Here is a 27,730-nt window from a genome sequence, read left to right on the forward strand (position 1 = left end):
GACGACATATAAATACAAGGGGGTCGGGACAGCTTACGTGATTACGTAGCTCGTTCTGACGAAGCTCCGGTGGGCGGGGCGAAACGCGTAGACGCCATGCTACGATATACGACAATGGGAGCCGTGGATGACTGATATAGGCCGCAGCCATTTCCGCATGTGAAAGCCCTGTTTGGGCGTCAGCTTGGAGCCACTACGAGCCGCTTGATATATGCTGCAGCCATTTCCGCATGTGAGAGCTCTGCTTGGGCGCTAGCTCGAAGCCATTACGAGCTGTTTGATAAAGACTGTAGCCATTTTCGTAGGTGAGAGCCCTGCCTGGGCGCCACTTTGGAGCCAATACGAGCTGCTTGACTGATACAGGCCGCAGCCATCTCTGGATGTGAGAGTTCCACCCAGGCGTCGGCCTGGAGCCATCACGAGCTGCTTTTTCATTATACAGTCTGCTATATCCAGCATCATCATCGGATCAGATAAGTGATTCTGCCAGTATATATGGGACAATGACTGCCATATGAGTGCCTCTAGTTGCCTATATGTGATTTTTGCCTATACTGCGCCACACTTCAGGCGGTCTGATGGGACTGTGTTCTTTATAGCAGTCTTTTGGAAATACTATACAGCTACCTACAGGCCACATATATGGCTGCAGACCTATGTGCATCTGGCTGGCAGGTCTATATACGTGTATACTCATGTGGGATGTGATGGATGTTCAGTTCAAGATTCCTTACATACAGCATTAAATGGGATTTCCATATGCTCTGTCTTGGATGGCTCTACCTCATATATATTCTTAACATCTGTATACTGCCCATGGAAATGATTTACATGCAATGACATTATGGCTTGCTGATCCTACAACTGAAGTAATCTTTTTCCTGTTAACCATTTTGTGACAGGGTTTGGCTCTATGGACATGTGTTTAATGCAGCTACCTTTGAAAATGCTTCTTGCTGCCTATGGTTCCATTCATTATATCTCTATGTAATTATCCATGCGGTACAGGCTCTATACACAATTAGTGGTTTAGGGCTGCGGCTATCAGTCCCCGGTCTCCCTATATTCTATGAATAGCATATTAGATCACATTGGTCACACTCTTCTATACTCTGTGAGTGGTTATAACCATATCTCCTTAATATATGCTGGTTTCCTCACAGTGACTGGCCAAGGGTGTTCCCAATAAGTTTACTATACATTGGGTTCTCTACCCTCTATGGTTGTGATATCATTAGCTCCACCTTTTGATCATATTGGTTGCGCCATATTTTGCCCTCTGTGAGTGGTTATGACCATACCTTTATTATACAACTGGGTCTCCTCACGGGTGCCTGATATTGGCGTTGCCAAGGCTCAAAATATAGGTTGCCTTAGGATTTATAAGCATGTTCAACCGAATGGGTTACTGAACTACTCTTTTGGGCCCTATAATTCTTGTTATCCAACCTGTGATCAGTCAAGTGTGACTAGCTTTTGATGGTTATTTGTGACCTGATCCACTTCTGCTAATATGCCAATATGGTTGTGATATTATTAGCCCCACCTTTTGATCATATTGGTTGCGCCATATTTTGCCCTCTGTGAGTGGTTATGACCATACCTTCATTCCACAACTGGGTCTCCTCACGGGTGCCTGATATTGGCGTTGCCAAGGCTCAAAATATAGGTTGCCTTAGGATTTATAAGCATGCCTAACTCTATGGTTTACTGAATTATCCTATTGGGCTTTATAATCCTTGGTATCCAACCTGTGATCAGTCAAGTGCGACTAGCTTTTGGTGGTTATTTGTGACCCGATCTACTTTTGCCAATATGCTATTCTAGTAGGGACCTTCTCCTACTGTCCCTGACAGTTGCAGCACATAGTATTGTCTTCCAACAATACATAATTTATGACAGGCCAACTCCTGACATATTTTGATTATACATGTGTGTGCCTTTTTATTAAATATATCTACAATAAAGTGCAGTTTTCGAGCAGCATATACTGGTTTTTGTTCTCTTCTTCTGGTTTTTTATAATTGTTACCAGTGCTGGTACCTGCATATAAGGCTGCACCTCTTATTATTCATATTAGTTTTGTTTTTGTTACACCGCCTTACTTTCACCACCACTCCGCACATGCACTGCAGTAGCCGGACAAAATGCATTTATAAAGTGGCAAAGGGGGTGGCCCCTATGGACAATTGCCCCCTCCCCCCCCTTGCCTTAATTGCAGCACTTGGCCTGACTATTTCTTCTGGTGGCATGTGCGGGGTGTGTAAAGGGGACCCAAGTCTTCTCTGGGAACGTGCACATGGCTGAAATCACACGACCACCATCTCACAAAACCTTTCCACAACCCGTGCTATGATCTACTATGGCCCATGTGGGGGGATACAAATCTTCACCACCTAATGGCAATTTGTGAAAAATACAAGCCGGATCTTCAGCAGTATTTGTTCTCCAGTGAAAAAAAATGAAAAATTCCTCTCATACCTCAGAAATGCTGTAACAGTGACAGTGGGTTTGTTGTTGCCGCTGCTGTATATTTGTGCTTGCTGATTCTGTGATAAGGTGAGTATTACTGAAACTCTCCTTCCTGTATGACCCCTGGCAAGACTTCTGCCTTCCAGAGAGATAAGAATGTGGCTCTACCTGCTCTGCATTCTTCCTACTGAATACATTTCTGCCCATTTTACTACGTGACAATGTGGCTGTCCCCCTATCAGCATGTGGTGACACCGGACGGGTGGGATGCCTGAGAGGACAAAAATACATTTCTTATTTTCCGGGTTCTCCAGAGGACAAACCACGGCAAAGCAAGGTTCCTCCAGTAATGCGGCACTACAAGCGCAAACCTGACCACAAACTTGGTCACTCCCAGAGTGCACCTCAAAACCACTGGAGCCAGAGACTTCTGTCATGCTGCCCGTACCCTTTGGAATTCCCCACCACACCCAGCAAAGACAGCTCCGCCCAGCGCATACTGCTGTGTTTCAGCTTAGAGCACACCCTAGTAGTCAAAACTAAATACAGCAACCCTTTATGCCTGTCCATTGATCTTTATGGCTTATACCTTCGCATCAGGAAAACAAAAGTTTGCTTTCTTAAAACAGAAAGTATTTGCGATAATTCAGGTTGGAGTGAGCTCCGAGATGTCCCCCACAATGCATCACTGCTGAAATATGCAAATTAACCATTGTTGCCCCAGGAAGCTAGCCACACCTTCAGAACCGCTGGAATGCAATGATGTGTCGGCTTGTTATCTGTACAGAGCCAGAATAATCCAACATGCATACAGAATGTTTCAGTTTGTTGATCCTCATCAGTGCATGGCATGGATTAATGTGGCTCTATGGGGTAGGACTAACCAGCAAGCTCATGGTGAACCGGAACTCATTGGAGTGTGTAAGGGGCTACAATGGTCCAAAAAGCCCAACCTGAAATATCGCAAATACTTCGTTTTAAGAAAGCAAACTTTTGTGTTCTATAGCATTTTAGTAAGGTTGCTTTTTGGTCCTTTGTAGCCCCCTTACACACTCCTAGGAGTTCTGGTTCTCCATGAGCTTGCTGGGTAGTCTGTACCTTTGCATCATAAACTGAGCAGCATCTGTGAGAGGAATACTAAAAGATCTCTAGTGTTCTAGCAGATATTTCACTGCTCCTACCTGTACACATCTTCAGTTCTAATAAGACTGAGGACATCCCTAGGCCTTCCATAGGTACACACTATCCATTTTCTCCAGCCAATCTTATTTTGCTTAGTAGTACTATGGTAGTTGTGAAAAAAAAAGAAAACAGACACAATATTGAAATGCTCAAACATTTAATCAACTGATAATTCACTTCAGTCTTTGTATGATAACAAAATAAATTGTGACAGAACATTTGGCGTTTGTAATGAGTAAATAGCCCGTATTTTGCAGCGGGTTGTGTTGTAGGACAGTATTACAGTCACACACAATAGAGGCAGCTGTGATTTGGGGTAACAGATGCTGCACTGTCCTCTGCAGGTGTCATTACCCCATACAGGGTCTCCCCGGCTGAACACATGCACAGAAATCACGCCAAGGGTCATCGCAGGGTTAATGTAAGATAACCGTATGACATAGGCAGTGTTCACATGTCAGCTTCCTGGTCAGGTATTCACCAAATTCTATTACTAACATTTTAGTTCTTTTACTAGAGCTGACATTTTTTCAAAATAAAATAAATATAAAAGAGATACGACATGAAAAAACATTCACACTGCTTAAAGCAAATCTGAAGCAACCTAAAAACAAAAAGACTTATGCCTGGTATACACCATGCAATTCCCCGTCAGATCGACAGGTCACATCAATAATTTCCGATAGGTTCAATCTGATTTTCTGCTTGATTTTATTAAGAAGTGATCAGAAAGTTGATCGGAAATTATCAATTCGACCCATCATGCTGATGGGAAATTGCATGGTGTGTACCAGGCAATGGATACTCACCTATGTATTGGGAAGGCTCTGGATCCCACAGAGCCTCTCTGGTGCTCTCTCCTCGCCCTCGGTCCACCGCTGTCCCCCGATGAAATCTGACGACTTTGTGACTCCTCTGCTGCCTTCAGAAGATGAGAGGATCCGTACTGTGCACACGCGAGTCCAGGCTCATGCATGCGCAGTACGAATGCACCCATCTTTGGGAGTCCCGAAGGCTTAAAGTGACCCAGAGATGAAAAAAAATATGAAAGAATTGATACGTACCCGGGGCTTCCTCCAGCCCCATAAGCTCATCTGAGTCCCACACCGTCCTCCGGCGTTCTGCCGTTCAGCCCCAGTAACTGGCTCAGTTGCGTCAGTCCGGGGCTACTGCGCATGCGCAGGAGGTCCATGCTTGTGCAGAAGACCCAGGCAGGACGTGACTGAGCCGGTTACTGCGGCTGAACGGCAGACCGCAGGGGGGTGGCGTGGGACTCAGACGAGCTTATGGGGCTGGAGGAAGCCCCGGGTATGTATCAAATCTTTCGCTTTTTCCATCTCTTGGTTGGAATGAGGGGGCAGAGAGAAGATCAGGTTCTATAGTAGCCACAGCCTCCCTGTTTTTTTTTTCCACCACTGTGCCCAATTGAAAACTCACGCCTTCGGGAGTCCTCGGCAATCTTCGAAGAGGGTCGCACAGTAATGATGCGCTCATCTTTGGAAGCACTTGGGGTCGTACTTCCGAGCAATGGAAGGAGGGCATGGAGAGAGGACCGTAAAAGGCTCTATGAGATGCAGAAGGTTTCCTCTTCTTAGGTAAGTATCTAAGTCATTTTTTTTTTAGGTCACTTCAGATTTGCATTAAAGCAGAATGGTATCAGACGTGACACAGAGCTCACTAATGAATGGTAAGGCAGCATTCAGTGTAACCTTCCCACCCACTCTACAGTGCTGCTGTAACCGAACAAGGGCTTTTATAGTTAATACTTCCTTGTAAGTGTAGCCACACCCACACCCACCCATCTGACTGGGGACCTGTTTCCATTGGATGTGAAGTCCGGACACAAACTCAAGTGAAATTCGGTGTAACAACCCATTAAAAATCATTGGGCAATCACACGCATTTCGCGTCCAGTTTTCCCAGATGTGTACGTTCCTCTGTAGAGGAATATAGTGATGACAGGTGCGACGCACATGAATGTTGCAATTGTACGCATGCGTCCAGAACACCTCATCAGACCAAGAACGCCTGCCCCTAGTGGAAACAAACCATATATACCGGCGCTGTCTGACGAAGGGTGTGGCCATAGCACAAAGCCCCGGCCGCCTGATTTCATTGTCTTCGAGGTACGGCTGCACAGAAGTGGCGTCTAACACAGGTTCATTTTAAGGACAGTAAAATAACCAACTAAAACAACAACAAACATTCATAAAACTTAAACAAGGGAGGAACGTCCTTCCTAACGTCACATAAAAGTGCTGAATAGATGAACTCTTCCCGTTACTTATTCCCATCACTTTCAGTGTCTTCGTCATCCTCGTAGAGCGATATATCCAGCGTGAGGACCTTGCTGCACAGCTCACCCAGCTACACAACCGAGAAAAGTAAAAGAAAACCATCAGTCATCAAATCAGGCAAGACAAGAGAGAGTAACATATGTCTCCCGTTACAGGAAAACTTCCCAAATGAGACAACAGAAGGAAAACACAAAACTGAAAACTGATATTTGTGAACACCTGTGCGGTAGCTGTTCAGAAGATACAGCCGCTTTCTGTTCACAGCAGTTCCAATCTGTTCAGAAGATACAGCCGCTTTCTGTTCACAGCAGTTCCAATCTGTTTAGAAAATACAGCCACTTTCTTTTTACAGCAGTTTCTGTCTGTTCACAAAGAAGATAAATATATCTCCCTTCTACAAAGAACCGTTGCTCTAATCATATCCCGTCTTGACTTGTGTAGCACCCTATTCTGTGGTCTACCAAACGCAGTCTGGAACCTCTCCAGTCCCTACTGAACTCTGCTGCCTCTCCTCCCGCTCCTCTGAGGCAGCTCCTCTCTGCCAATCTCTCCATTGGTTATTATTAATTGTTTATAAAGCGCCAACATATTACACAGTGCTGGACAATAATAATAAATAGGGATACATACATTGCAAACAAGGGGTGACAGACAGAGAGGCAGCAAACGGTTATACAACATAGCACAAGGTTATACATGCAAACAGGGAATGAAATGCGTTTTACAGAGACCCAGCAAATCAAGTCCGAGTTTGTCCACAAGAAGGGTGTCATTGCTGGGGTAGCAAGATTAAAGGATACCCGAAGTGACATGATGAGAAAGACATGTGTATGTACAGTGCCTAGCACACTAATAACTATGCTGTGTTCCTTTTTTCTTTCTCTGCCTGGAAGAGTTACATATCAGGTATGTAATTGGCTGACTCAGTCCTGACTCAGACAGGAAGTGACTGCAGTGTGACCCTCGCTGATAAGAAATTCCAAGTATAAAACACTTTCCTAGCAAAAAATGGCTTCTGAGAGCAGGAAAGAGATAAAAAGGGTCAACAGTTCATAGAGTTCAGCTCTGGCTTACTTCAATGAATGTGTCATTGAGCAAAAACAATAAAACAGTTAAAACTTAAAAAATAGATTTAAACATAAAATAAAACTGTGGAATATATTAAAAAGTCATTTTTAGGAGAAGGAAGATAGATACAATCGTTTATTTCATTAGTTTATTTTTTTTTACTTTAAGAAGGACACACTAAGGGGCGGGGAACCCTGCCAAAGGATTACAATCTAAAGGGTGGGGGAGGGACACAAAAGGTAGAGCTGTGGAAAAGGTGCTTGACAAAGAGTTAAAGTGTGGTAGATGGGGGGTAGGTCATTTTAAAGAAATGTGTTTTGAGGGCTTGCTGGAAGGCGCTGAAGGAAGGCACGAGTCTGAGGGGGAATGGAAGGGAGTTCCATAGGGTGGGGGCAGCTCTTGAGAAGTCTTGTAGGCGTGCATGGGAGTGAGAAATGCATGCAGAGGTCAGACGGAGATCATTAGAGGACCGGAGGGGGTGGGCAGGTATAGATCATTGGATGAGCTCAGAAATGTAGGTTGGGCAGGTCTTGTGCACAGATTTGTAGGCCAGGCATAAAATATTATATAACTGATCCAGAAACACAGGGAACCAGTGTAGAGCTTTGCAGAGGGGAGTAGTGGAAGCAGAGCAGTGGTTACCAACTGGTAACTGGTTACCAACTACCTACCCAACGATCCAGTTTAAACGTCTCACGCTTGAACACAAAGCTCTACACAAGCTGTCACCTCCATACATTTCCTCATTAATCTCTAGATACCATCCCATCCAGACCCTTCGCTTCTCCCAGGAGACCCTTTTACCCTCTAGCTTGGCCACCTCCTCTCACATCCAGGACTTCTCACAAGTGGCTCCTCTTCTTTGGAACTCTCTCCCATAGCCTGTCCATCATGGAAATCTTTAAAAGTACTCTCAAAACACACCTTTTCAGACAAGCCTATAAGTTGCTATAGGTAGCACTGAAAATTCACCGCCCTATCCACTAACCCTTGTGTCTCCTTCCCTATTGTTTCCACCCCACTACCCTCTAGATGGTAAGCTCCCAAGGGCAAGGACCTCCCCCTATAGCTTCTTATTTTGCTGTAATTTGCAATATGAACGTATACAAATTTTAGTGATATCTCAATCCACACTTTAAGGGCTAGTGCACACCAAGAGCTTTTTCTGTGGGTTTTTAAAAACGTTTGCACTTTGAAAAGCGCTTGTCTAATGTATTTGAATAAGATGGAGCACACCAGAGCGATGCGCTTTTTTTCCCCCAACACAAACTCGTGTCCTGCAACATTTCTGCTGATTTCTGAGGCGATTTAGCCTCAATGTTAACCACTTGAGGACCGGGCTCATTTGCGGTGATCTGTGCTGAGCGGGCTCTCCAGCCCACAGCATAGATCGTGGGGAGGCCAGGGCGACCAGACTTCCCCCCCCTTTTTTCCCCACTAGGGGAATGTCCTGCTGGGGGGGTCTGAACGCCGCCGGCAACTTGTGGTTAGCGCGGGGAAGCTCCTCAAAGCCCCCCTCCGCAGCGATTTCCGCCCTCAATGTTTCCCTCCCTCTTGCTATGGGCGCCACAGGACGGCGATCGGCTTCCAATCAGAGGCCGGGGATCGCTGATCTCCTTTACGGCGGTGCAGCGCAGTATGATGTAAACACAGGGTATTTCTTCCCCGCGTGTTTACATTTAACCTGCGAGCCGTGATCGGGGGCTCGCAGGCTGTTCACGGAGACACCCTCCGTGAACTGACATGGAACGGCCATTTCCATGGTAACACCACTTCGACCTGCATATCGGCGTTAGGCGGTCGTTAAGTGGTTAAATATAGGAAAGTGGAAATTGAACTGAAAAGCGCTAGATCAGAGCGATTTTCCAAGCATTTTTGTTACAGAAGCTGTTCAGTTACAGCTCTACTGTAACAAAATATAAAAAATGCTACACCAAAACACTCCAAAAATCGCTAGGCAAGCTTAGAAAATCGCTAGGCACGTGCCTAGAATCGCCTTAAAAATCACTTCAAAAAGTGCTAAAGCGTTTTATGCTACCGGTTTTTGGCTTGCACTGGCCCTAACTGTATGTATTTGCACTTTGTATTACTGGATGTCATGACTGTACAGTGTCTTGTCATGTATATCTGTTCCCCAATATTTGTTTTGTACTATATACAACGCTATGGAAGATGTTGGTGCTATATAAATAATAATATACAGCTATAGGAAGTGTTTCTGATGCTGAAACCAGGTATCCTGAATAATTTACTGCATTCTACTCTAGGTCACTAACAGGGCCTCTTACATTATAAATGCAGAACTAAATAACATGTGCTCTGAGCAGTTATACTGTACATTGCAGCAGGTGCTGCATGTTGTCAGCAAGGCTTAGCCATTGTCCCCCTACCCCACCCCCTCCTCCCATGTCCCCTATTTCCCCCACCCCCTCCCATGTCCCCTATTTCCCCTTGCTTTGGCAATACCTGTAATGAATCTTGGTCATGCCAATAAAGCTATCTTTGATTTGATAAAGGAGAGCATCACTGCTACACTAGTGCCCTCTAGTGGCCAGCCGGAATCTTACCTCTACACACACTCCAATTAAAGCGTCTGCCTTGGAGTAAAACTCCTCTTTCAGGGAAATGATCACCATCTGGAAGTTCTCTCTGGTCTGCTCCTTGATGTAACTCGTCACCTGTGGAGAGAACACGTCACATAATAACCTCATGGATAAGAACACCTACATCCCCCCCCCCCCCCATTCCCTCTAATAGCTACAAACTGTGTTGTTCCCTCCCCTCCACTTTCAAAGTCGCAGAGAGCTCTGTCTTCTGAAGCTTATTATCGCAACTGTCAGTCACTGTATTTTCTTTTTCTCTCCAGAGGATAGTTTAAAAGTTCACTAGCATACTCTGTAAAATCATTTAGAATGCCGAGTAGTGTGTAAGCTACAAATATTGGAGAATGATGCAATGTTAGAAAAAAAAACACTATATAACTGAAATTAAAAATGAGACTATTTTCTTTGCTACTAATGTTCTAGTAATTATCCGTACTACACAACCAATACAAACCCTACTAACTATACTTGGGGATATCACACTACCTATAATGGGGGCACCTTAATACCTATACTGGGGGCACCTTACTTCATGTACTGCGGACACCACATTACCCATACTGGGAGCACCTTAATGCCCATACTGGAGGCACCTTACTTCCTGTATTGGGGACCCTGCACTACCTATACAGGGGGGCACCACTCTGCCTATATATGTGACTGACTTTGCCTTAGGGTAGGGGGCCCCAAGTTTACCTTTGCCCTGGGCCCCCGTGCTGCTTAAATAGGCCCTGATTAGAAAAGTGAGCTGGCAGCATGAGTCACTTGCTCCAAACTCTAAGATGGGAAGAAAACAAGGGGAAAAGTTGTCTGCAACTCTTTTGCTACTGGGCATAAACTCCAAGACACACAGATTTTACGGTTTTTTTTTTGGTAAACAGACTGAAAGCCCAGCTCTAAGCACAACTATTTGGGGTTTCCTGAACTCCCACAAATTATAAATGCTGTGAACTAAATTCCTTACCTCTCTCCCTATCACAGAGTGCCAAAAATGACTATCCATAAGTTTCTTCTTTTTAGGCTAAAAGTCCCACCCCTCCACACCTGAATAGCTAATCACGTGACTGTCGTCAGAGCTACACCAGTCAGCACATTTTCCTCAGGTTTTCTTTCATGGAGGGACTCACTTTGCCGATGTTGCTGTTGTCCAGAGCGGCGTCTACCTCATCTAGTATGAAGAACGGAGCCGGGCGATAGCTGGAAACAAGAACCAACTCTCCTGTAATCTGTGCATTGCTTTATACAGAACCACACACTGCAGAGGTTAGGATTCACCCCCCAGTCACACACCGGATTTAGGACCTGATTCAGCCCTCTGGATGACAGCTAATGTAGCACCAACAGCTACAGGACTGAGCAAGACGTGTACGTGAAATAAAGGCGCCAGGAAATGTGGGTCCCCGGAGATAGTTGATATTAGAATATCAGTAAAATTTAAACAGACTCTGAAGTCTCCTAAAAATGAGGTTTTTACTTTAAAAACCTCTTTAACATAATTGCCCCTCCTAAAACGCTGCATCCCCGAGGCTGAAAACTCCATAACCCCCCCCCAAACTCCCTGGGGCACATCGCGGGGCTCCTTCCGCGTAGAGGCAGAGCTTTTGGCTGCAGCTCTGCCTCTACACGCGTCCATCAGGGTGGGGGCCCCTCTCAGTCTTCCTTCACTGAGAAGGGCGGGGGAGAAGCGGAGATCCGCGCGGGTTGACGTGCATGGAGGCAGAGCTAAAGCCCAAAGCTCTGCCTCCTTAGGGCAGCAAAATCCACGACCAAGAAAGTTGTGGATTTTGCCGGAAGAGTTATTGGTGATTTATGGAGTTTTCAGCCGTGGGGATGAGGCGTTTTGGGAGGGACAATTATGTAAAAGAGGTTTTTAAGGTAAAAACCTCATTTTTTAGGAGACTTCAGAGTCTCTTTAAGCCTGTGACAGTTTAAATAAGACATTTCCACAAGAAATAACCCATATACCGTGTGCAGTTAGCAGTGGCTGTATTTCTGGCCCCTGCAGGTGGCACTGCAGCTATGGCCTGCACAACATAATTAACAACCGTAGAGAGATTTGGGGCCACCAGAAATGGCTTGGCGGCCGCATTTTGCTACCGGGCCGGACTATGAATATGCCTGCTCTGTGGGACCCAGAGCCTCCCGCTACATAAGTGAGTAACTAACTTTTTTTCAGGCTATTTCACGTTTACTTTAGTATGGCTTTATGCATATGCAGTTGTCCGATGCACGGTCTGTTTTATGCCTGGACACAGGGACAGCATTGCTGGACTTTATTGGTGCTTCTTGGGCGAAGGTTAACCTCCTGAGCATTACGCTGCTCAGGAGATTTTGTTAGTTTTTGCCCGCATAATGAAATAATTTGCTCACATGGCTGTAAACCTATAGCTAGGCTAGCTAGTAAAGGTGTCCAGCACCCCCCAATCCCCCGTTCATACATTACCCAGCCTGGATCCAGGAAACGCGCAGCCTAACCGGACAGCTCCGGTCTTCACTATGGGGAGGATCACACATGACGTCATGATGTCGCCGACATCATGCGCAAACCCGATCCTCCCCATAGAGAGACCAGAGCTGTGTGCAGGGAGGCTGCGCGTTCGCTGGATCCAGGCTGGGTAACGTATAATCGGGGGAGATCAGGGGGGGGGATCCGGGGGTGCCGAACACCTTTACTAGCTAGCCTAGTGCTAGCTATAGGTTTTACAGCAATGTGAGCAAATCATTTCATTATGGGGGACTCCTGGGGCCAGAGAGCGGGATGCCCGACACAGTGTCAGGCATACCACTAAGGAGGTTAATTACTGGGACCTCTAATACAGTAGCTCCTGTAATCCAGTAAGAACATGTTCCCTTTTCCCTCCCCCTTTTTGTAACATGTGCACCTCGCTCTCTGCATGTTTAGAGGAAACCAGAGATGAATGCTTTGGCACAAAATAAACATATCCCCTGATAGATTTTACAAAATAAATGCTATACCTGGTATTTTCGCCACTCTGGTGTGCTGTTTTTAGTGTTTTTTTTTTTTTTTTTTTTACTAAAACTCCATACAAAACATAGTTCATCAGAAAAGCATATTATTTAGTGGGATGTGTGCAAAATGAAATCACCATTTCTAAAAACCTCTTATGACTAACAAATATAGATAAAAATATACCCTTACATTAGCAGCTCCTCCCATCTCATCACAGCTCTCTGTGATGCTGAAAATATACAGAACAGGAAAGCAGTACCAGAAGGGGGCGGGCTTGGGCTTGAAAAGACATCAGAGAAGACAGACTCAGCTATAATGACTCCTGAGCAAAGCCAGACTGAATGCTCAGTCAGGGATTTTATCAGGGCTGATAACAAGCAGACTGAGCAGTGAAGGATGAAGCAGAGAGCAGGGTAGGTGTTTTCTGTAATGTTCCCACTGATATATATGGTAAAATACATGAGGGTGCTTCGTCTCTGGTTCACTTTAAAAAGGAACTGTAACCAAGGTTTAAACTTCATCCCAATCAGTCGCTGATACCCCCTTTCCCACTCAACATCTTTAAATTTTCTCGAATAGATTATCAGGGGGTCCGTTTGGCTCATATTGTGGGAAAACCCCTCCCACAGTGTGACGTCATGGCCATGGTCCTGACAGTTTCCTGTCTGTGACCTTCATTGCATTATGGGAAACAACGGCTTTTCCCAACTGCCAAGCAAGCAGTATCTCCCTCTGTGCACAGAGCTCTCAGTAACAAACATTCTGCACAGATCACTTGGCAGAACTAAAGTTGTCACCTCCAGTGTTAAATCTCAGAATGTAAATGGTACATGAAAGATTTTACAATGGGCAACCACTGACTAAAAAACCTATAGATGAATATGGTAAACAATAAGCAATTGTATTCATTACATCATTTTCACTACAGTTCCTCTTTAAACACCTTTTCAATCGACAAGTTGCCTAAAAGCAACACCTAGAGATGATATGATGCTCCCGCAGTTGGCATTGATGCCCACCTGCATGCATTAAACAGCTTGGCACAGGGAAGGCAGACTCACCTGTGGATGGCGAAGACCAGAGCCAGTGCAGCGACAGACTTCTCTCCTCCAGACAAGTTATCCATGGGCATGAATCGCTTCCCTGGGGCCACACAGTTAAACCCGATGCCAGCCAGGTACGGCTCCTCCGGATTCTCCAGGCTGAGGAAGGCCTGAGTATGGCAAGAGTTACACAGAGATGGAAAATACACGGCACTGACCTCCCAACAAACCAAACACACTTACAGTCATCATGAACATTACCATCTGCTGCTGTGGGTGACTTAAAGAGAACCCGAGGTGGGTTTGAAGAATATTATCTGCATACAGAGGCTAGATCTGCCTATACAGCCCAGCCTCTGTTGCTATCCCAAACCCCCCTAAGGTCCCCCTGCACTCTGCAATCCCTCATAAATCACAGCCGTGCTGCTGACAAACAGCTTGTCAGAGCTGGCTGTGTTTATCTCTATAGTGTCAGTCTGCTGCTCTCCCCGCCTCCTGCAGAACTCCAGTCCCCGCCTGCATCCCTTCCCTCCCTGCTGATTGGAGGGAAGGGATGGGGGCAGGGACCGGAGCTATGTAGGAGGCGGGGGAGCAGCCGAGACTGACACTACAGATGTAAACACAGCCTCACAGCACGGCTGTGATTTATGAGGGATTGCAGAGTGCAGGGGGACCTTAGGGGGGTTTGGGATAGCAACAGAGACTGGGCTGTATAGGCAGATCCAGCCTCTGTATGCAGATAACATTCTTTAAACACACCTCGGGTTCTCTTTAAGAAATCTTTCCATTTGGTAATGGTGAAGAGAGAAGGATATAGAGCAGTGATCTGCAAACTTGGCTCTCCAGCTGTTAAGGAACTACAAGTCCCACAATGCATTTGCCATTATGAATCATGACTGTGGCTGTCAGACTCCTGCAATGCATTGTGGGACTTGTTCCTTAACAGCTAAAGAGGCAAGTTTGCAGATCACTGATATAGAGGATAACATCTGCATTCCCTTATAAACAATACCAGTTGTCTGGCTGTCATGCTGAGATTTTGGCTGTCATGCAGTATGTCATTATTTATTTATTCCTGTGATACAATGACAGCAGCCATGTTTTGTTTGTCACATTACACACAGGCAAGCTGATAGCATCTCCAGCCATCAGCCTGTGACAAATTCAGTCCCCTCTCCTCCTCCCCTCTGCCTCTGAAATCTCTGGCTAGTAACACCTCCTCCTTCTCCTGCCCAGACTGAGCTCCCATAAGCCCTTGCTACAGTTGCCAAGGCACTCTGAAAAATCTGTGGGTTAAGCTTGTTTAGTTTATAGGGAACTAGAGTATTAAAACAAAACAAAAAAAGTATTTGGCTTGAGGAATACCCTATAAACTATATGTAAGGAACATAATTATGCAATGAGTAAAAGTTTATCTCGGATCCACTTTAAAGAGAACCAGAAACGAAGCACCCTCATGTATTTTACCATATAGATCAATGGGAACGTGACAGTAAACACCTACTCTGCTCTTTCTTTTATTCTTCTCTGCTAAATCTGCCTGTTACCAGCTCTGATAAGAATCCCCGACTGAGCATTCAGTCTAGTTTTGCCCCCTAATGATTATAGCGGAGTCAGTCTTCTGTGATGTCTTTTCAAGCCCAAGTCTGCCCCTTGTGGCTCTGTTTCCTGCTATGTCTCCTCCTAGCAGGAAAGCAGAGCCAGGAGGGGGCAGACTTGGGCTTGAAAAGACATCACAGAAGACTGACTCAGCTATAATCATTCCAGGGCAAAGCTAGACTGAATGCTCAGTTGGGGATTCTTATCAGAGCTGGTAACAGGCAGATTTAGCAGAGAAGAATGAAACAAAGAGCAGAGTAGGTGTTTACTGTCATGTTCCCATTGATATATATGGTAAAATACATGAGGGTGCTTCGTCTCTGGTTATTTGTAAGCTGGTCATATGCAACGGAATTTGATTTGTAGAGGATCAGAAGACAGATGTTCTACATCTCTCTCATATCAGCTGTTTGTCTGGTCTGTCACTCAATATCAGATCTCAGGAGAAATCTGACCCATTATAGATTGCACCGTTATGCTGGGTACACACGATACAATGTTCTGGCATATTTACCTGCCAGATTGATTTTTTTGCAACATGTCCAATCTGAATTTCGATCAATTTTCTGATCGATTTCCATAAAAGTGAATGGAAATCGATCGGAAAATCGATCAAAATTCAAATTGGACATGTTGAAAAAAAAAATCGATCTGGCAGGTAAATCTGCCAGAAAATTGTATCGTGTGTACCTAGCATTGGACTACCCAATGCACTACAAAGCTGTGCAGTCACTTTGTACTACTGCCGCTCTGTCAGTCAGTTAGCAGCAATGTCTGACAGGAAAACCAGCAAGACTTCCTTAATTATCTTACCTATCTTGTTGTAAGGTGGACTTACATCAGGGACTTGCGGACATATTGACCATCCGATTTCATTATTATAATTGAATCAGATGATATTGGTACTGCCAAGTGCATGCCAGATCGACGATGCAACCAATTTTAGGCCAAAATTGGTCACATTAATCAGTCAGACATGCTGCAAGATGTCAGGCCGTCGTAGTCGATCGGGTGCACAGCGGTAACGGCAAGCGAAATCGGAGCAACGAAACCCCGGGCACTGTGTCCCCAAGTTATAAATGTACTCTGTAAAGTGCTGCAGAAGATGTCAGTGCTATATAAATACATAATAATAATAATATGGAAGGACATTAGACTACGCCTATGGTAGGGAGCTCCTCAGTGACATGACTACAGTGATGTGAAAAACTATTTGCCCCCTTCCTGATTTCTTATTCTTTTGCATGTTTGTCACACTTAAATGTTTCTGCTCATCAAAAACTGTTAACGATTAGTCAAAGATAACATAATTGAACACAAAATGCAGTTTTAAATGAGGTTTTTATTATTTAGTGAGAAAAAAAAAACTCCAAATCTACATGTCCCTGTGTGAAAAAGTGATTGCCCCCTTGTTAAAAAATAACTTAACTGTGGTTTATCACACCTGAGTTCAATTTCTGTAGTCGCCCCCAGGCCTGATTACTGCCACACCGGTTTCAATCAAGAAATCACTTAAATAGGAGCTATCTGACACAGAGAAGTAGACCGAAAGCACCTCAAAAGCTAGACATCATGCCAAGATCCCAAGAAATTCAGGAACAAATGAGAACAAAAGTAATTGAGATCTATCAGTCTGGTAAAGGTTATAAAGCCATTTCTAAAGCTTTGGGACTCCAGCGAACCACAGTGAGAGCCATTATCCACAAATGGCAAAAACATGGAACAGTGATGAACCTTCCCAGGAGTGGCCGACCAAAATTACCGCAAGAGCGCAGAGAAAACTCATCCGAGAGGCCACAAAAGACCCCAGGACAACATCTAAAGAACTGCAGGCCTCACTTGCCTCAATTTTTTTATCAATAAATTTTTATTAAAATTTAACATAGCATTTTAACAGATCATATAACATGTCACCATTAGAACCAAGAAAAAATATACCGCTCGACTCACAAAACGGAGACAGTGCTGGAACTAGGGCTGCCCAGCCCGGACTCAATGATAGGTGAAGGAGATCCGCTCAATGTCTCAACAATCCATAAGTTTATTCAGGACGTATCCCATGCACATAAAAAAGAGGTACTCCGACTGACATGTTTCGAACCTACATGGTTCTTAATCATAGCCCTGAATAAACGTATGGATTGTTGAGACATTGTGCGGATCTCCTTCACCTATCATATCACCATTAGGTTGTTGATTCCTTGTAGACATTGGGTGACTGGTGACAAAGATGTATTGATTTGTACTTACAACATCTGAAGACCTTTCTTCACATTAAAATATCTATAGTCCATCATGTTAGTACACAGTATTGGCCTTCACAAAACAACTATAACACACATGAACTTATAGGCCTACTGCCGGAAAGTTCCTACTCTACTATAACAAAGGGAGTTTGGGAGGTTAGGAAGTTGAACCTAGGGAGGTTCTTTACATATCATTCAGGTATCTTACCCTTGACAAGCCTACCCTATTGAGTCCTTGGTAGGTCACAGGGGTAAAAGCAATTTGCCTCAGCAGTGTGGCCAGGGGACGGAGAGTGTCAGGATGTGGGGAAAGGGGACGGGGTAGGTAGGGTATGAGGAACTTGTTTTGGTTTGATTGAGAACTACTTATGAGATTTAAGAGATTTGTTATAGCCTTTAAACTCTGCATTTATATACTGTATATGTGATATGCCAAGGGAAGATCTTAAATTATTTCTTTTACTAGGTTTTCCCAGTCTATGTTAATAGTTGGAGGGGTATAGTTAGGTTTGTTATTATGGGTTAGAGAGTTTTCCATCTCTAAGTTGTATTGCGTGGTTTGTAAGATTTTGGGGATTGATGGGGTGGAATCTGACCTCCAGTTGGATAGGATAGCTTGTCTGGTCATACAGATGATATGAGCTACTATTTTCCTGTGGTAATGTGGGACTTTGTCTATTCCAATCCGGAAGAGAGCTAATTCAGGAGGTAATTTAAAATGTGAGTCAACCAGTGATTCCATTATTTTTGCAATGGATGACCATAGTTTCTGGATTAGGGGGCAATCCCATAGAAGGTGGCATATAGTGCCTTGGTTGCCACAATTTCTCCAGCAATGTGGGGAGTGGCAGGGAGAGAAGCTGGCTAGTAGTCTGGGGGTGGTGTGCCACTTATAGATTATTTTTTTGGAGGTCTCCAGGTGTAAGGAGCATCTGGAAAGTTTCCTGAGTGAATTGTGCGCTTTAATAAAATCAGTTGTCGTGATCTGGGTGTGTAGTTCTGTTGACCAGAAGGCAGCATATTTATCTAACAGGGTCGCTTGGTTCTGTGTGAGAATTTGGTACCAGGCTGAGATACCCCCCTTATATTGGAGTGGGCTATCAATCATGGCTTGTATCTGTCGGGGAATGATAATTTCGCTTTCTTCTGCTGCCTGCCTTTGAAAAGGCCGCTAGTGCGGCGAAACATGTAAGGCGGATTTGGCAGCCATCTCCCCTGGGCATACACAACCGAGCCTCTCCATATCCACGTCTCAGCATTTGGATCCACTTCATGTACAACAGGATGGTAACTATGAAGCTTTGCATGGCCTGCCTGTCATCTGCTGCTTGTTGAACCTTTGCTGGCAATTTACGTATTGGGCTTCTGGCCTGCTATATTGTGCCTTCTCCATCCCTGCTCAAAGCTCTGCATCCCTGCGATTGGGGGACCACGAAACTACAACCCATGTCAGCATACAGAAACATTGGGTGGCTTTTCCATTTCCTTGCCACATGTCCTTGATTTAGACTCTTGGACCTGCATTTTCACGCTGGTTTGCTCCAGGGGGGCCTTCGTTTGAATGCTACATGTCACAGCATAACAATAAGCATACACCCCTTTATGATGTGGGTGCCTGACATGTGCTCAACAACTAGCTTCATTGTGATGTGATTGGATATCCTAAGGCCTAGCTAGCTTCTCTCCTATAAGTGGATTCATATCAGCTAATTTTTGCTCACATTTATCATCCTTGGATTTTTTATGTAGAGTGGAACTCTCCTTTTTTTTTTTTTTTTTTTTTTTTGGGTACTGTGAGGACTGCAGCCTCACTATCCCTAATATTTTGCCCAGTGGGAGCTTTCACTGTTTTTAAAGGGGATTCTGGTTATATATATCTATTTATTTATTTGTGTGTTAATATATATACATATAGAAATAATAAAGATTATTTGTAATTTCTTATGCACCCAAGAGCCAATTCTCTTTTCTCAGCAGTTTACGAATGATAATTTCTGTGGTGTGAACTGTTCGCATCCAGTGTGTTAGCTGGAGATACTGAAACTTTGTATGTTCAAATCCAGGGAATTTATTTGTCGAGGGGAAAGACATTAATTTCTTGTTTTCTGAAATGTCCGCTAACGAAGTTATGCCTAAATCGAGCCATTTTTGGTATGCAAAATGGTGGATATGTCCTGCCAGAGCTGAGACGTTGATAGGGATTTTGCATATTTCTTGGTCTAGTGGAGATTTATTAATTAAGTCTGTCCACATTTGTATCGTTACATTGATGATTGGGGGTAGGTTGTTTTTTTGGTTATTGGGGAGGAGTGATAGGGTCAGTAGATTTTTCAAGTTACCGTAGGAATGGGATTCACTTGCCTCAATTAAGGTTAGTGTTCACGACTCCACCATAAGAAAGAGACTGGGCAAAAACGGTCTGCATGGCAGATATCCAAGGAGCAAACCACTTTTAAGCAAAAAGAACATTAAGGCTCGTCTCAATTTTGCTAAAAAAACATCTCAATGATTGCCAAGACTTTTGGGAAAATACCTTGTGGACTGACGAGACAAAAGTTGAACTTTTTGGAAGGTGCGTGTCCCGTTACATCTGGCGTAGAAGTAACACAGCATTTCAGCAAAAGAACATCATACCAACAGTAAAATATGGTGGTGGTAGTGTGATGGTCTAGGGTTGTTTTGCTGCTACAGGACCTGGAAGGCTTGCTGTGATAGATGGAACCATGAATTCTACGGTCTACCAAAAAATCCTGAACAAGAATGTCCGGCCATCTGTTCGTCAACTCAAGCTGAAGCGATCTTGAGTGCTGCAGCAGAACAATGACCCAAAACACACCAGCAAATCCACCTATGAATGGCTGAAGAAAAACAAAATGAAGACTTTGGAGTGGCCTAGTCAAAGTCCTGACCTGAATCCTATTGAGATGTTGTGGCATGACCTTTAAAAGGCGGTTCATGCTAGAAAACCCTCAAATAAAGCTGAATTACAACAATTCTGCAAAGATGAGTGGGCCAAAATTCCTCCAGAGCGCTGTAAAAGACTCGTTGCAAGTTATCGCAAACGCTTGATTGCAGTTATTGCTGCTAAGGGTGGCCCAACCAGTTATTAGGTTCAGGGGGCAATTTCTTTTTCACATAGGGCCATGTAGGTTTGGAGGTTTTTTTTCCACTAAATAATAAAAAACATCATTTAAAACTGCATTTTATGTTCAATTATGTTATCTTTGACTAATAGTTAACGGTTTTTGATGAGCAGAAACATTTAAGTGTGACAAATATGCAAAAGAATACGAAATCAGGAAGGGGGCAAATAGTTTTTCACATCACTGTATGTGCTCTGTAAAGTGCTGCAGAAGATGTCAGTGCTATATAAATACATAATAATAATAATAATGTGGAAAGGATATAAGGAAATTAGACTATGATAGGATTAGATTGTTAGCTCCTCTGTAGACAGTCAGTGACATGACTATGTACTCTGTAAAGTGCTGCAGGAGATGTCAGTGCCATATAAACACATAATAATAATATGGTAGGACATCAGACTATAACTACCGTAGTATTAGATTATGAGCTCCTCTGAGGACAGTCAGTGACATGACTATGTACTCTGTAAAGTGCTGCAGGAGATGTCAGGGCTAAATAAATACTGTACATAATAATAATATGGTAGGACATTAGATTATGACTATGGCAGGAGTAGACTGTGAGCTCTATATACATACTCTATATACATTTACATAGAAAATGTTAACAAGCAAACCTGAGCGCTGGCATTTCTGCAGAGCCTCTTGTAGATCTGATCGATAGCTACAGAAACATGCTCAAAACACTGGCTAAACAGCTCATATCTCTTCTGCTTGACCTGCTCAAACTCCTTCCTACACAGACTGGCTTTCCTCCTGCTGGCCTCAAAAGCTATGAAAGAAATAAACAGGCTGGCTGTAAGGCTGACCGCAGACTGCACGTTACATAGCAACCCATACTACAGCATGACCAGCTCTTACACAGCTATGCCCCAGACTGGCAGTGCCCTTCTTCCACCACCGGGCGGCGCTGTAAAGCTGACACGGTCTCCTGGATCGCGATCACGTCATATCATGTGATCAGATGTGATCGGGACCCAGAAGTTCAGAGCTGCCGGTGGAGGAAAAGAAGCCGTCCGGAGCGGGTAAATATAACTACACAAGCATTTGACCTTTTGTTTGAAGCTGCCGTTGGGTTAAAGGGAACCACAGGCGAGAGACACATGGACGCTGCCATATTTATTTCCTGTAAAAGGGACCCTGAGCAGTGGGTTACATTTAAAATCAGTACTTCCCTAGGGCTTCTTCCAGCCCACCGTAGGCTGCAAGGTCCCTCGGCGTCCTCCTGGCTTCTCTCCCGATCCCCCTGGTGGCTCCGTTCCAAGCGACACTCTAGCCGAGTGTCGGCCCAACGCTTCCTGAACCGTGACGCTCCGCGTCATCACACTGGCCGCTACGCGTCATCACGGCAGCCAGCGTGACAGTCCTGCGCATGCGCGGTTCATTAGAAAACCCTTCAGTGGCAGTGAGAGCAGTATTTGACCAAATTGGTTGAATACTGCTACGGGGAGCCATCCCTGGAACGGGGACCAAGAAAGGAGCAGGAAGGCTCAATAGGTCCCAGAACCTTCCCTCTCCTTAGGTAAATATCCGGCTGATATTTTTTAATAGATTGCCAATCACCTGTCTGGCTGGATCGGGTCCAGCTGCTACCTCTTCATCACTCAAGCTCCCATATGATTTTAAAGGGAAGGTTCACGGTACTAAAAAAAACAAACTGCACTCACCTGGTGCTTCTTCCAGCTCCTGGTAGTCGATCGGTGCCCTCGGCGCAGCTTCTCTCCCTCCAGGCGTCCAGCGGTGAAGAAGCCGACCCTGCCAGGTCGGCTTCCGTGCGCTCCACGGCGGGGGGTCACGTGGTGCAGAGACGTCATCAGGTCTCTACTGCGCAGGCGCAGAACTACTAGGGTTCGCACACTAAAATTTGGGGGATGGCCAAGCAGGCAGAGGCGGAAGGCCAATTCCTGATAGATTTCATGCTGAAATGGTTTGGGAATCGGCCTGCAGTGTATGGGCAGCCAACAGATCTCTTTTTGATTAGAATCAATCCGAGAGAGATCCGTCTCTTGGTCGATCTGCCCATACATTGCCTGATGTATGGCCACCTTAAAGTGACACTGAAGTGAAAAAAAAACGTATGATATAATGAATTGTATGTGTAGAACGGATAATTAATAGAACATTAGTAGCAAAGAAAAGAGTCTCATATTTTTACTTTCAGTTATATTGCTGATTTTTTAGAACATTGCATCATTCTCTAACATTTGCAGCTTTTCAAACTACACTATGTATTTTAAACTATGAAACAGAGCAGAACTAATGACTCTTTCTCTGCAGTAAAACCTCATCTGAAGCTGTGTCTCACTGTTTCTGTGATGTACAAGTGCTTTAGAAAACAGTACTGTAGCAGGAGCCCTCAGAGAAGCTCTTTTACATAGATAACAAGTGAAGTTTTGTAACTCTTCCTGTGCTGGAAACAATATTAGACTCATATTGGTGCTACTAATGTTCTATACAACACATACAAATCATTATATTATCAGTTTATTTTCTCTTCAGATTCCCTTTAAGGGGTTTTCACCTTTCCTTAGATCATCTTGGATATGTGTGGGAGCAGGATGGAGATTTTTTTCCTTTTTCTGGTTCAACTTGATGGACGTACTCCCCAAACTTACTCAGTAACTGTGTTACAAACACGGCATCATGCACACTAAGTATTATGTGTTTTTCTATTTGCGCAATGCCCATTATACAAGCAACAAGGGCTGCGGAGCCGGAGTTGGAGTCAAAGCAATTTTGGGTACCTGGAGTTGGAGTCGGATGATTCTTGTACCAAATCCTTAGATCTGATAAGTATTAGACTAAGGAGTCGGAGTTGAGGAGTAGGAGTCATTTTGGGTACCTGGAGTTGGAGTCGGTGATTTCAAAAACTGAGGAGTCGGAGTTGGAGTCAGATGATTGTTTTACCGACTCCACAGCCCTGCAAGCAACGTACGCATTGTGACTACTGCGCACATACATTTTACCAATGTTTTGTGACTCTTTCCCAAAATGAAAGAAACCGGAGATTCTCCTTAATGTTCAATTTAACCACTTCACCCCAAGGCGGTTTTCACCCTAACGGACAAGAGCGATTTTCACCTTTCAGTGCTCATCCCTTTCATTTGCCAATAGCTTAATCACTACTAATCACAATGAAATGATCTATATCTTGTTTTTTTTCACCACCAATTGGGCTTTTTGGGGTTGATATTTGTTTTCAGTAATTACTTTATTTTCTATGCATTTTAAAGGGAAATACAAGGAAAAAATACACTATTTCTCCAATTTCATCCCCTATGGTTTTAATATAAACACTGCTACTGTGCATAAAACCCACACATTGTATCTGCCCATTTGTCCTGGTTATCACAAGATTTTAATTATGTCCCTAGTACAAAGTATAGTGACAATATATCATTTCGAAATAAAGGTGTACTTTTTTTTCACAATTTGCACGTGCACGGGGATGCATGTGCACCCGCGGGAGCGCACACGCGCACACCCGCGCACAGCGGCAGCAGCACTGTCTGACTTATAAAAACATCCTGGAGCCATTAAGAGGCTCTAGCAGGACTTTTTTTTATAAGTCAGGTTGTCATAAAGTGGTTAAATCACACAACATGACTTACTGAACGCCTTTCTGGAGACCTTGAAATTCTTACAGAACAAAAGATTTTCAAAAACGATGATAAACAGGCAGGTTTTGTTAAAATAATCACTGCAGTAGTGCTACAATGTGACAAGGCAATACATCAGACATGCTGCTATACAATGGGATATATATATATATATATATACATATATATATAGCATACAATGTGACTTGAGTAGAGAAAACACAATGGCGTCTTTTTAGCAAGAGGGCGGGGCTATGTGCCCAAAGCTGGTGGTCTCTGGGCTATAGGAGGGTTTCGGGGGGCATCCATGTATGCCTGGATGTCTGCTTTAACTGTGCTTCAATTTAAACAGCATTTTCGAGTAATGCATTTAAATGGCAAAAGTGGACCTGAACTCTTGCACAGGACGGAAGAAAAACACAGAGCAATGCACCCTGTATGTATTTAGAGAGTTTAGCCTGTCTAATTCCCCCTCATCTGTGACTAATCAAAAGTTGTAATTTGATCTCTCCCCTGTGTTACCTGACTGCCACGCTAGATAAGGCAGAACAGCTCATTTGTATACACAGGTTGTTAGGTAGGGAACACACTTGACCGTTTTCGTGCGCGTTTTCTGCACAGAAAAACTGAGAACTCATGTTAATCAATGGGCTAGTACACACTTAATATTTTGTTCGCGCGCAGAAAAAAACCTGACATTCTGCATCCTGATTCTGCACATCTTGTCAGTTTTTTGTATCAATTACATCAGCTGCTATGAAAAAACACGCGCGTTTTCCTGCATAGAGACACACTTGGTGTGCAGAAAAAGTATGCAGGAAAACGCGCGCAGAAAACTAAAAGACAAGTGTGTTCCCTGCCTTAACAATATGTCTGCTTCCATGAAAGCAGGAAGTAGAAATTGTGCAGATTTATTTTAGGATTTGTATCAGCTGTAACAAAGAAATGTTTTTCTTTAATGGCTAATATGCTGTTGCTTTTCTTTTAGAGCAGAGAGGAAGTTCTGAGTTCAGGTCACTTTAACACTTGTAATTTTCAACCCAAGCTGGATATTGCTAAACAACTTCTTCTATTCAATAAATGTACACTAGGCTAGCGTTCATATCCTCTGTATATTTATGGCTGAATAATATGAAGCAAGCTTATGGTCATTCAGTATAATCGAGCACTAACAAAGGACTGCAATTCTGTTCTAGAAGCTGTCTGAGTGAGTAGACATTGCCCCAACCTTCCTATGCCCTCCGTGCATTACACGCAATCATTCTCTCTCAGCACAGTTAAAGGGAAAGAGGCACCCTGGTATGTAAAAAATGGATTAAAACCAGTTTAACACCGAAAAAGATGACATGGCTTACCTCAATAATGAAATTCATTTATGAACAAAGAATTTTATTTAGCACAGGCAACGAGTTTCGCTGTTCTCAGGCCGCTTCCTCAGGCCAATCACAGTGCCAATTAGAAGAAAAACCAATAGCAAAGAGATTCTCTCTCAGAGTCCCTCTGTCATTGCTTTTCAGGCCTGACTGACAGATTATCTCTAAAGGTGCCAATACCTCTAGCAATGTATGGTCAAATCAACCAAGAGAGCGATCTCTCAGATTAAATCTGATCAGAGAGAGATCTATTGTCTGCCCATACACTGGCCATCCCCCAAATGTAAAATCCCTCCCCCCTGGCACTGTAAATTCTCACCTGTCCCACGACTTCCAGCCTCCTCGGCTGTCACCCCCTGCAAGCTGTTACTGCGAGCGCCATCATGCGACACATGTACCACGTGGGGCGTGTGTAACATCACGGGGGCGACGGTGGAGGAGGCCGGGAGTCACGCCAGCAGGATGGGTGTCAGGACAAGACACTGACTACGGGCACCGGAGGGACATTTACACTTGAGGGGGCAGCAGACAGTCATCACGATATCGAACGCCGTTACCGCCGTGCACCTGGACGACCACATCGAACCGAGATTTTCCAGCATGCTCCATCGATACATTCAACCAATTCGGTATGAAATCTATCAAATAATTTGATTCGATAATTGAATTGAATGGTCGGCGGAGCTTCAAAATCACTTGATGTATCATGTATGGGCACCACAAGACCTCAAAGTTGCAGACAGGGAGATATAGAAGCTGCCAGATTAAATCCCTTTAAACAATGTAGGTTGTCTGGCTGTCCTGATGATCCTGTGCCTGTAATACTATGCACACACATTACATTACAGTCATTAGCTTAGATCAGGAGTCGGTTCCTCTGGTTCTGTAAAAAGCAGTCAAAGCAGTCAGTAGCCTTGAGGCTAGTGACGCGTCTGTTACTGTGGAGGAGGGATAGTGCGCTGCGCACCATGGAGCAGGTTGCGGCGGGTCGAGTAAGTGAAAGAACAATATGCTGGAAGGTCGGTCGGGGGGCATGTCAGATAGTTATGCAATGGTGGGGGGCACCTGTATACATGCTAGATTTATGCTGGAGGGCCCTGTAACACCAGATGGGGAATACTGAACGCCTGCTTTTGGCGGTGCGGTGTGGCAGGCGCGCCCGCCGGTTTGCAGTGTGAAACCGGCCTAAGTCAGAGTTTATCAGAGTTTGATTCTGTGTGTGTACTTAGCTTAATACTTCAAACAACTGATTCAGATGGAGAATACAGTCCAGGTGTTCTCACACCGACTGTATGCTACTTCCAGGTGTGATTCACACAATACTGAAGCCAGAAGGACCAGAACACCTGGCATTGTTTGAAAGGTAATAGTCATGGCCACCCCCATATCCCTCTCACTGTATATACTCTTTCCTTTCTCTCACAAATACTGACTGACCAGTAATTTCGAATCAGCTGATTTCGGTGCTGCGTGCCTTATTTGGGTGCACAAATTAGTAAAAAAAAATAAATAAAAAAAGAGTAATTTGGCCTCTGGCAACAGCCGGTGCCCGTATTACGTGTCCCTATGAGTTCCCACAACTAGGAAGGGAAAAAGTGATCAGAGTTTGTGCAGGAGCAGGATGAACCGTTCTTTAAGTTTTACCCTGCGCTGGGATAGCCTGTGCTGAGAACCCAGTAAGGGCTCGTTCTCACTAGAGGTGTTTTTTTGGAATTTTTAAGCCCAGGTGATTTGTACAAATCGCCCTAACAGCTCTTCCACTATGCTTTCCAATGAGATAGTTCGCATTGGGGCGTTCCATTTGCTTGCCGCTGACAAAAGTGCTGCATGTCCCATTTTCAAGGCGATTTGCCCTGAATGGAAGGTAGAAGGAAATCGCAAAGCGCTTGAAAAAGCAATTGTATAGTGATTTCCCCAGCGCTTTATAAATACATTGTATTTATTCATTTCCGGGGCAAAGTAATCACTTCCCGACTGACGTCAGTAAGTGATTTAAATAATTGCTCTGCTAAAGCGCTTAGAACACGCAGAGCAGAGCGATTTACAAACAAACAAAATCGCTCAGCGCAGGCAATAGCGCGTGCACTATGCAATGTGAACGAGGACTAATTCCCCTCTTCCTGCATGAGTA

General features: G+C 44.3%; 1 protein-coding gene across 1 annotated transcript in view; it reads right to left on the minus strand.

Moving 5' to 3' along the window:
- Nucleotides 1–4,971: 4,971 nt before the first annotated feature.
- The window catches only part of SMC1B (structural maintenance of chromosomes 1B), a 127,040-nt gene continuing 104,281 nt past the window's right edge, over nucleotides 4,972–27,730 (minus strand). The window contains exons 21-25 of the mRNA XM_068278203.1: nucleotides 21,245–21,399; nucleotides 13,655–13,806; nucleotides 10,750–10,819; nucleotides 9,587–9,697; nucleotides 4,972–6,021 (exon numbers count right to left, since the gene is read on the minus strand). Of these exons, the coding sequence (XP_068134304.1) occupies nucleotides 5,935–6,021; nucleotides 9,587–9,697; nucleotides 10,750–10,819; nucleotides 13,655–13,806; nucleotides 21,245–21,399 (575 nt within the window). The 3' untranslated portion in view covers nucleotides 4,972–5,934. The remainder of the gene's footprint in view (nucleotides 6,022–9,586; nucleotides 9,698–10,749; nucleotides 10,820–13,654; nucleotides 13,807–21,244; nucleotides 21,400–27,730) is intronic.

This window comes from Hyperolius riggenbachi, chromosome 3 (genome assembly GCF_040937935.1).
Source record: "Hyperolius riggenbachi isolate aHypRig1 chromosome 3, aHypRig1.pri, whole genome shotgun sequence".
Lineage (NCBI taxonomy): Eukaryota > Metazoa > Chordata > Amphibia > Anura > Hyperoliidae > Hyperolius > Hyperolius riggenbachi.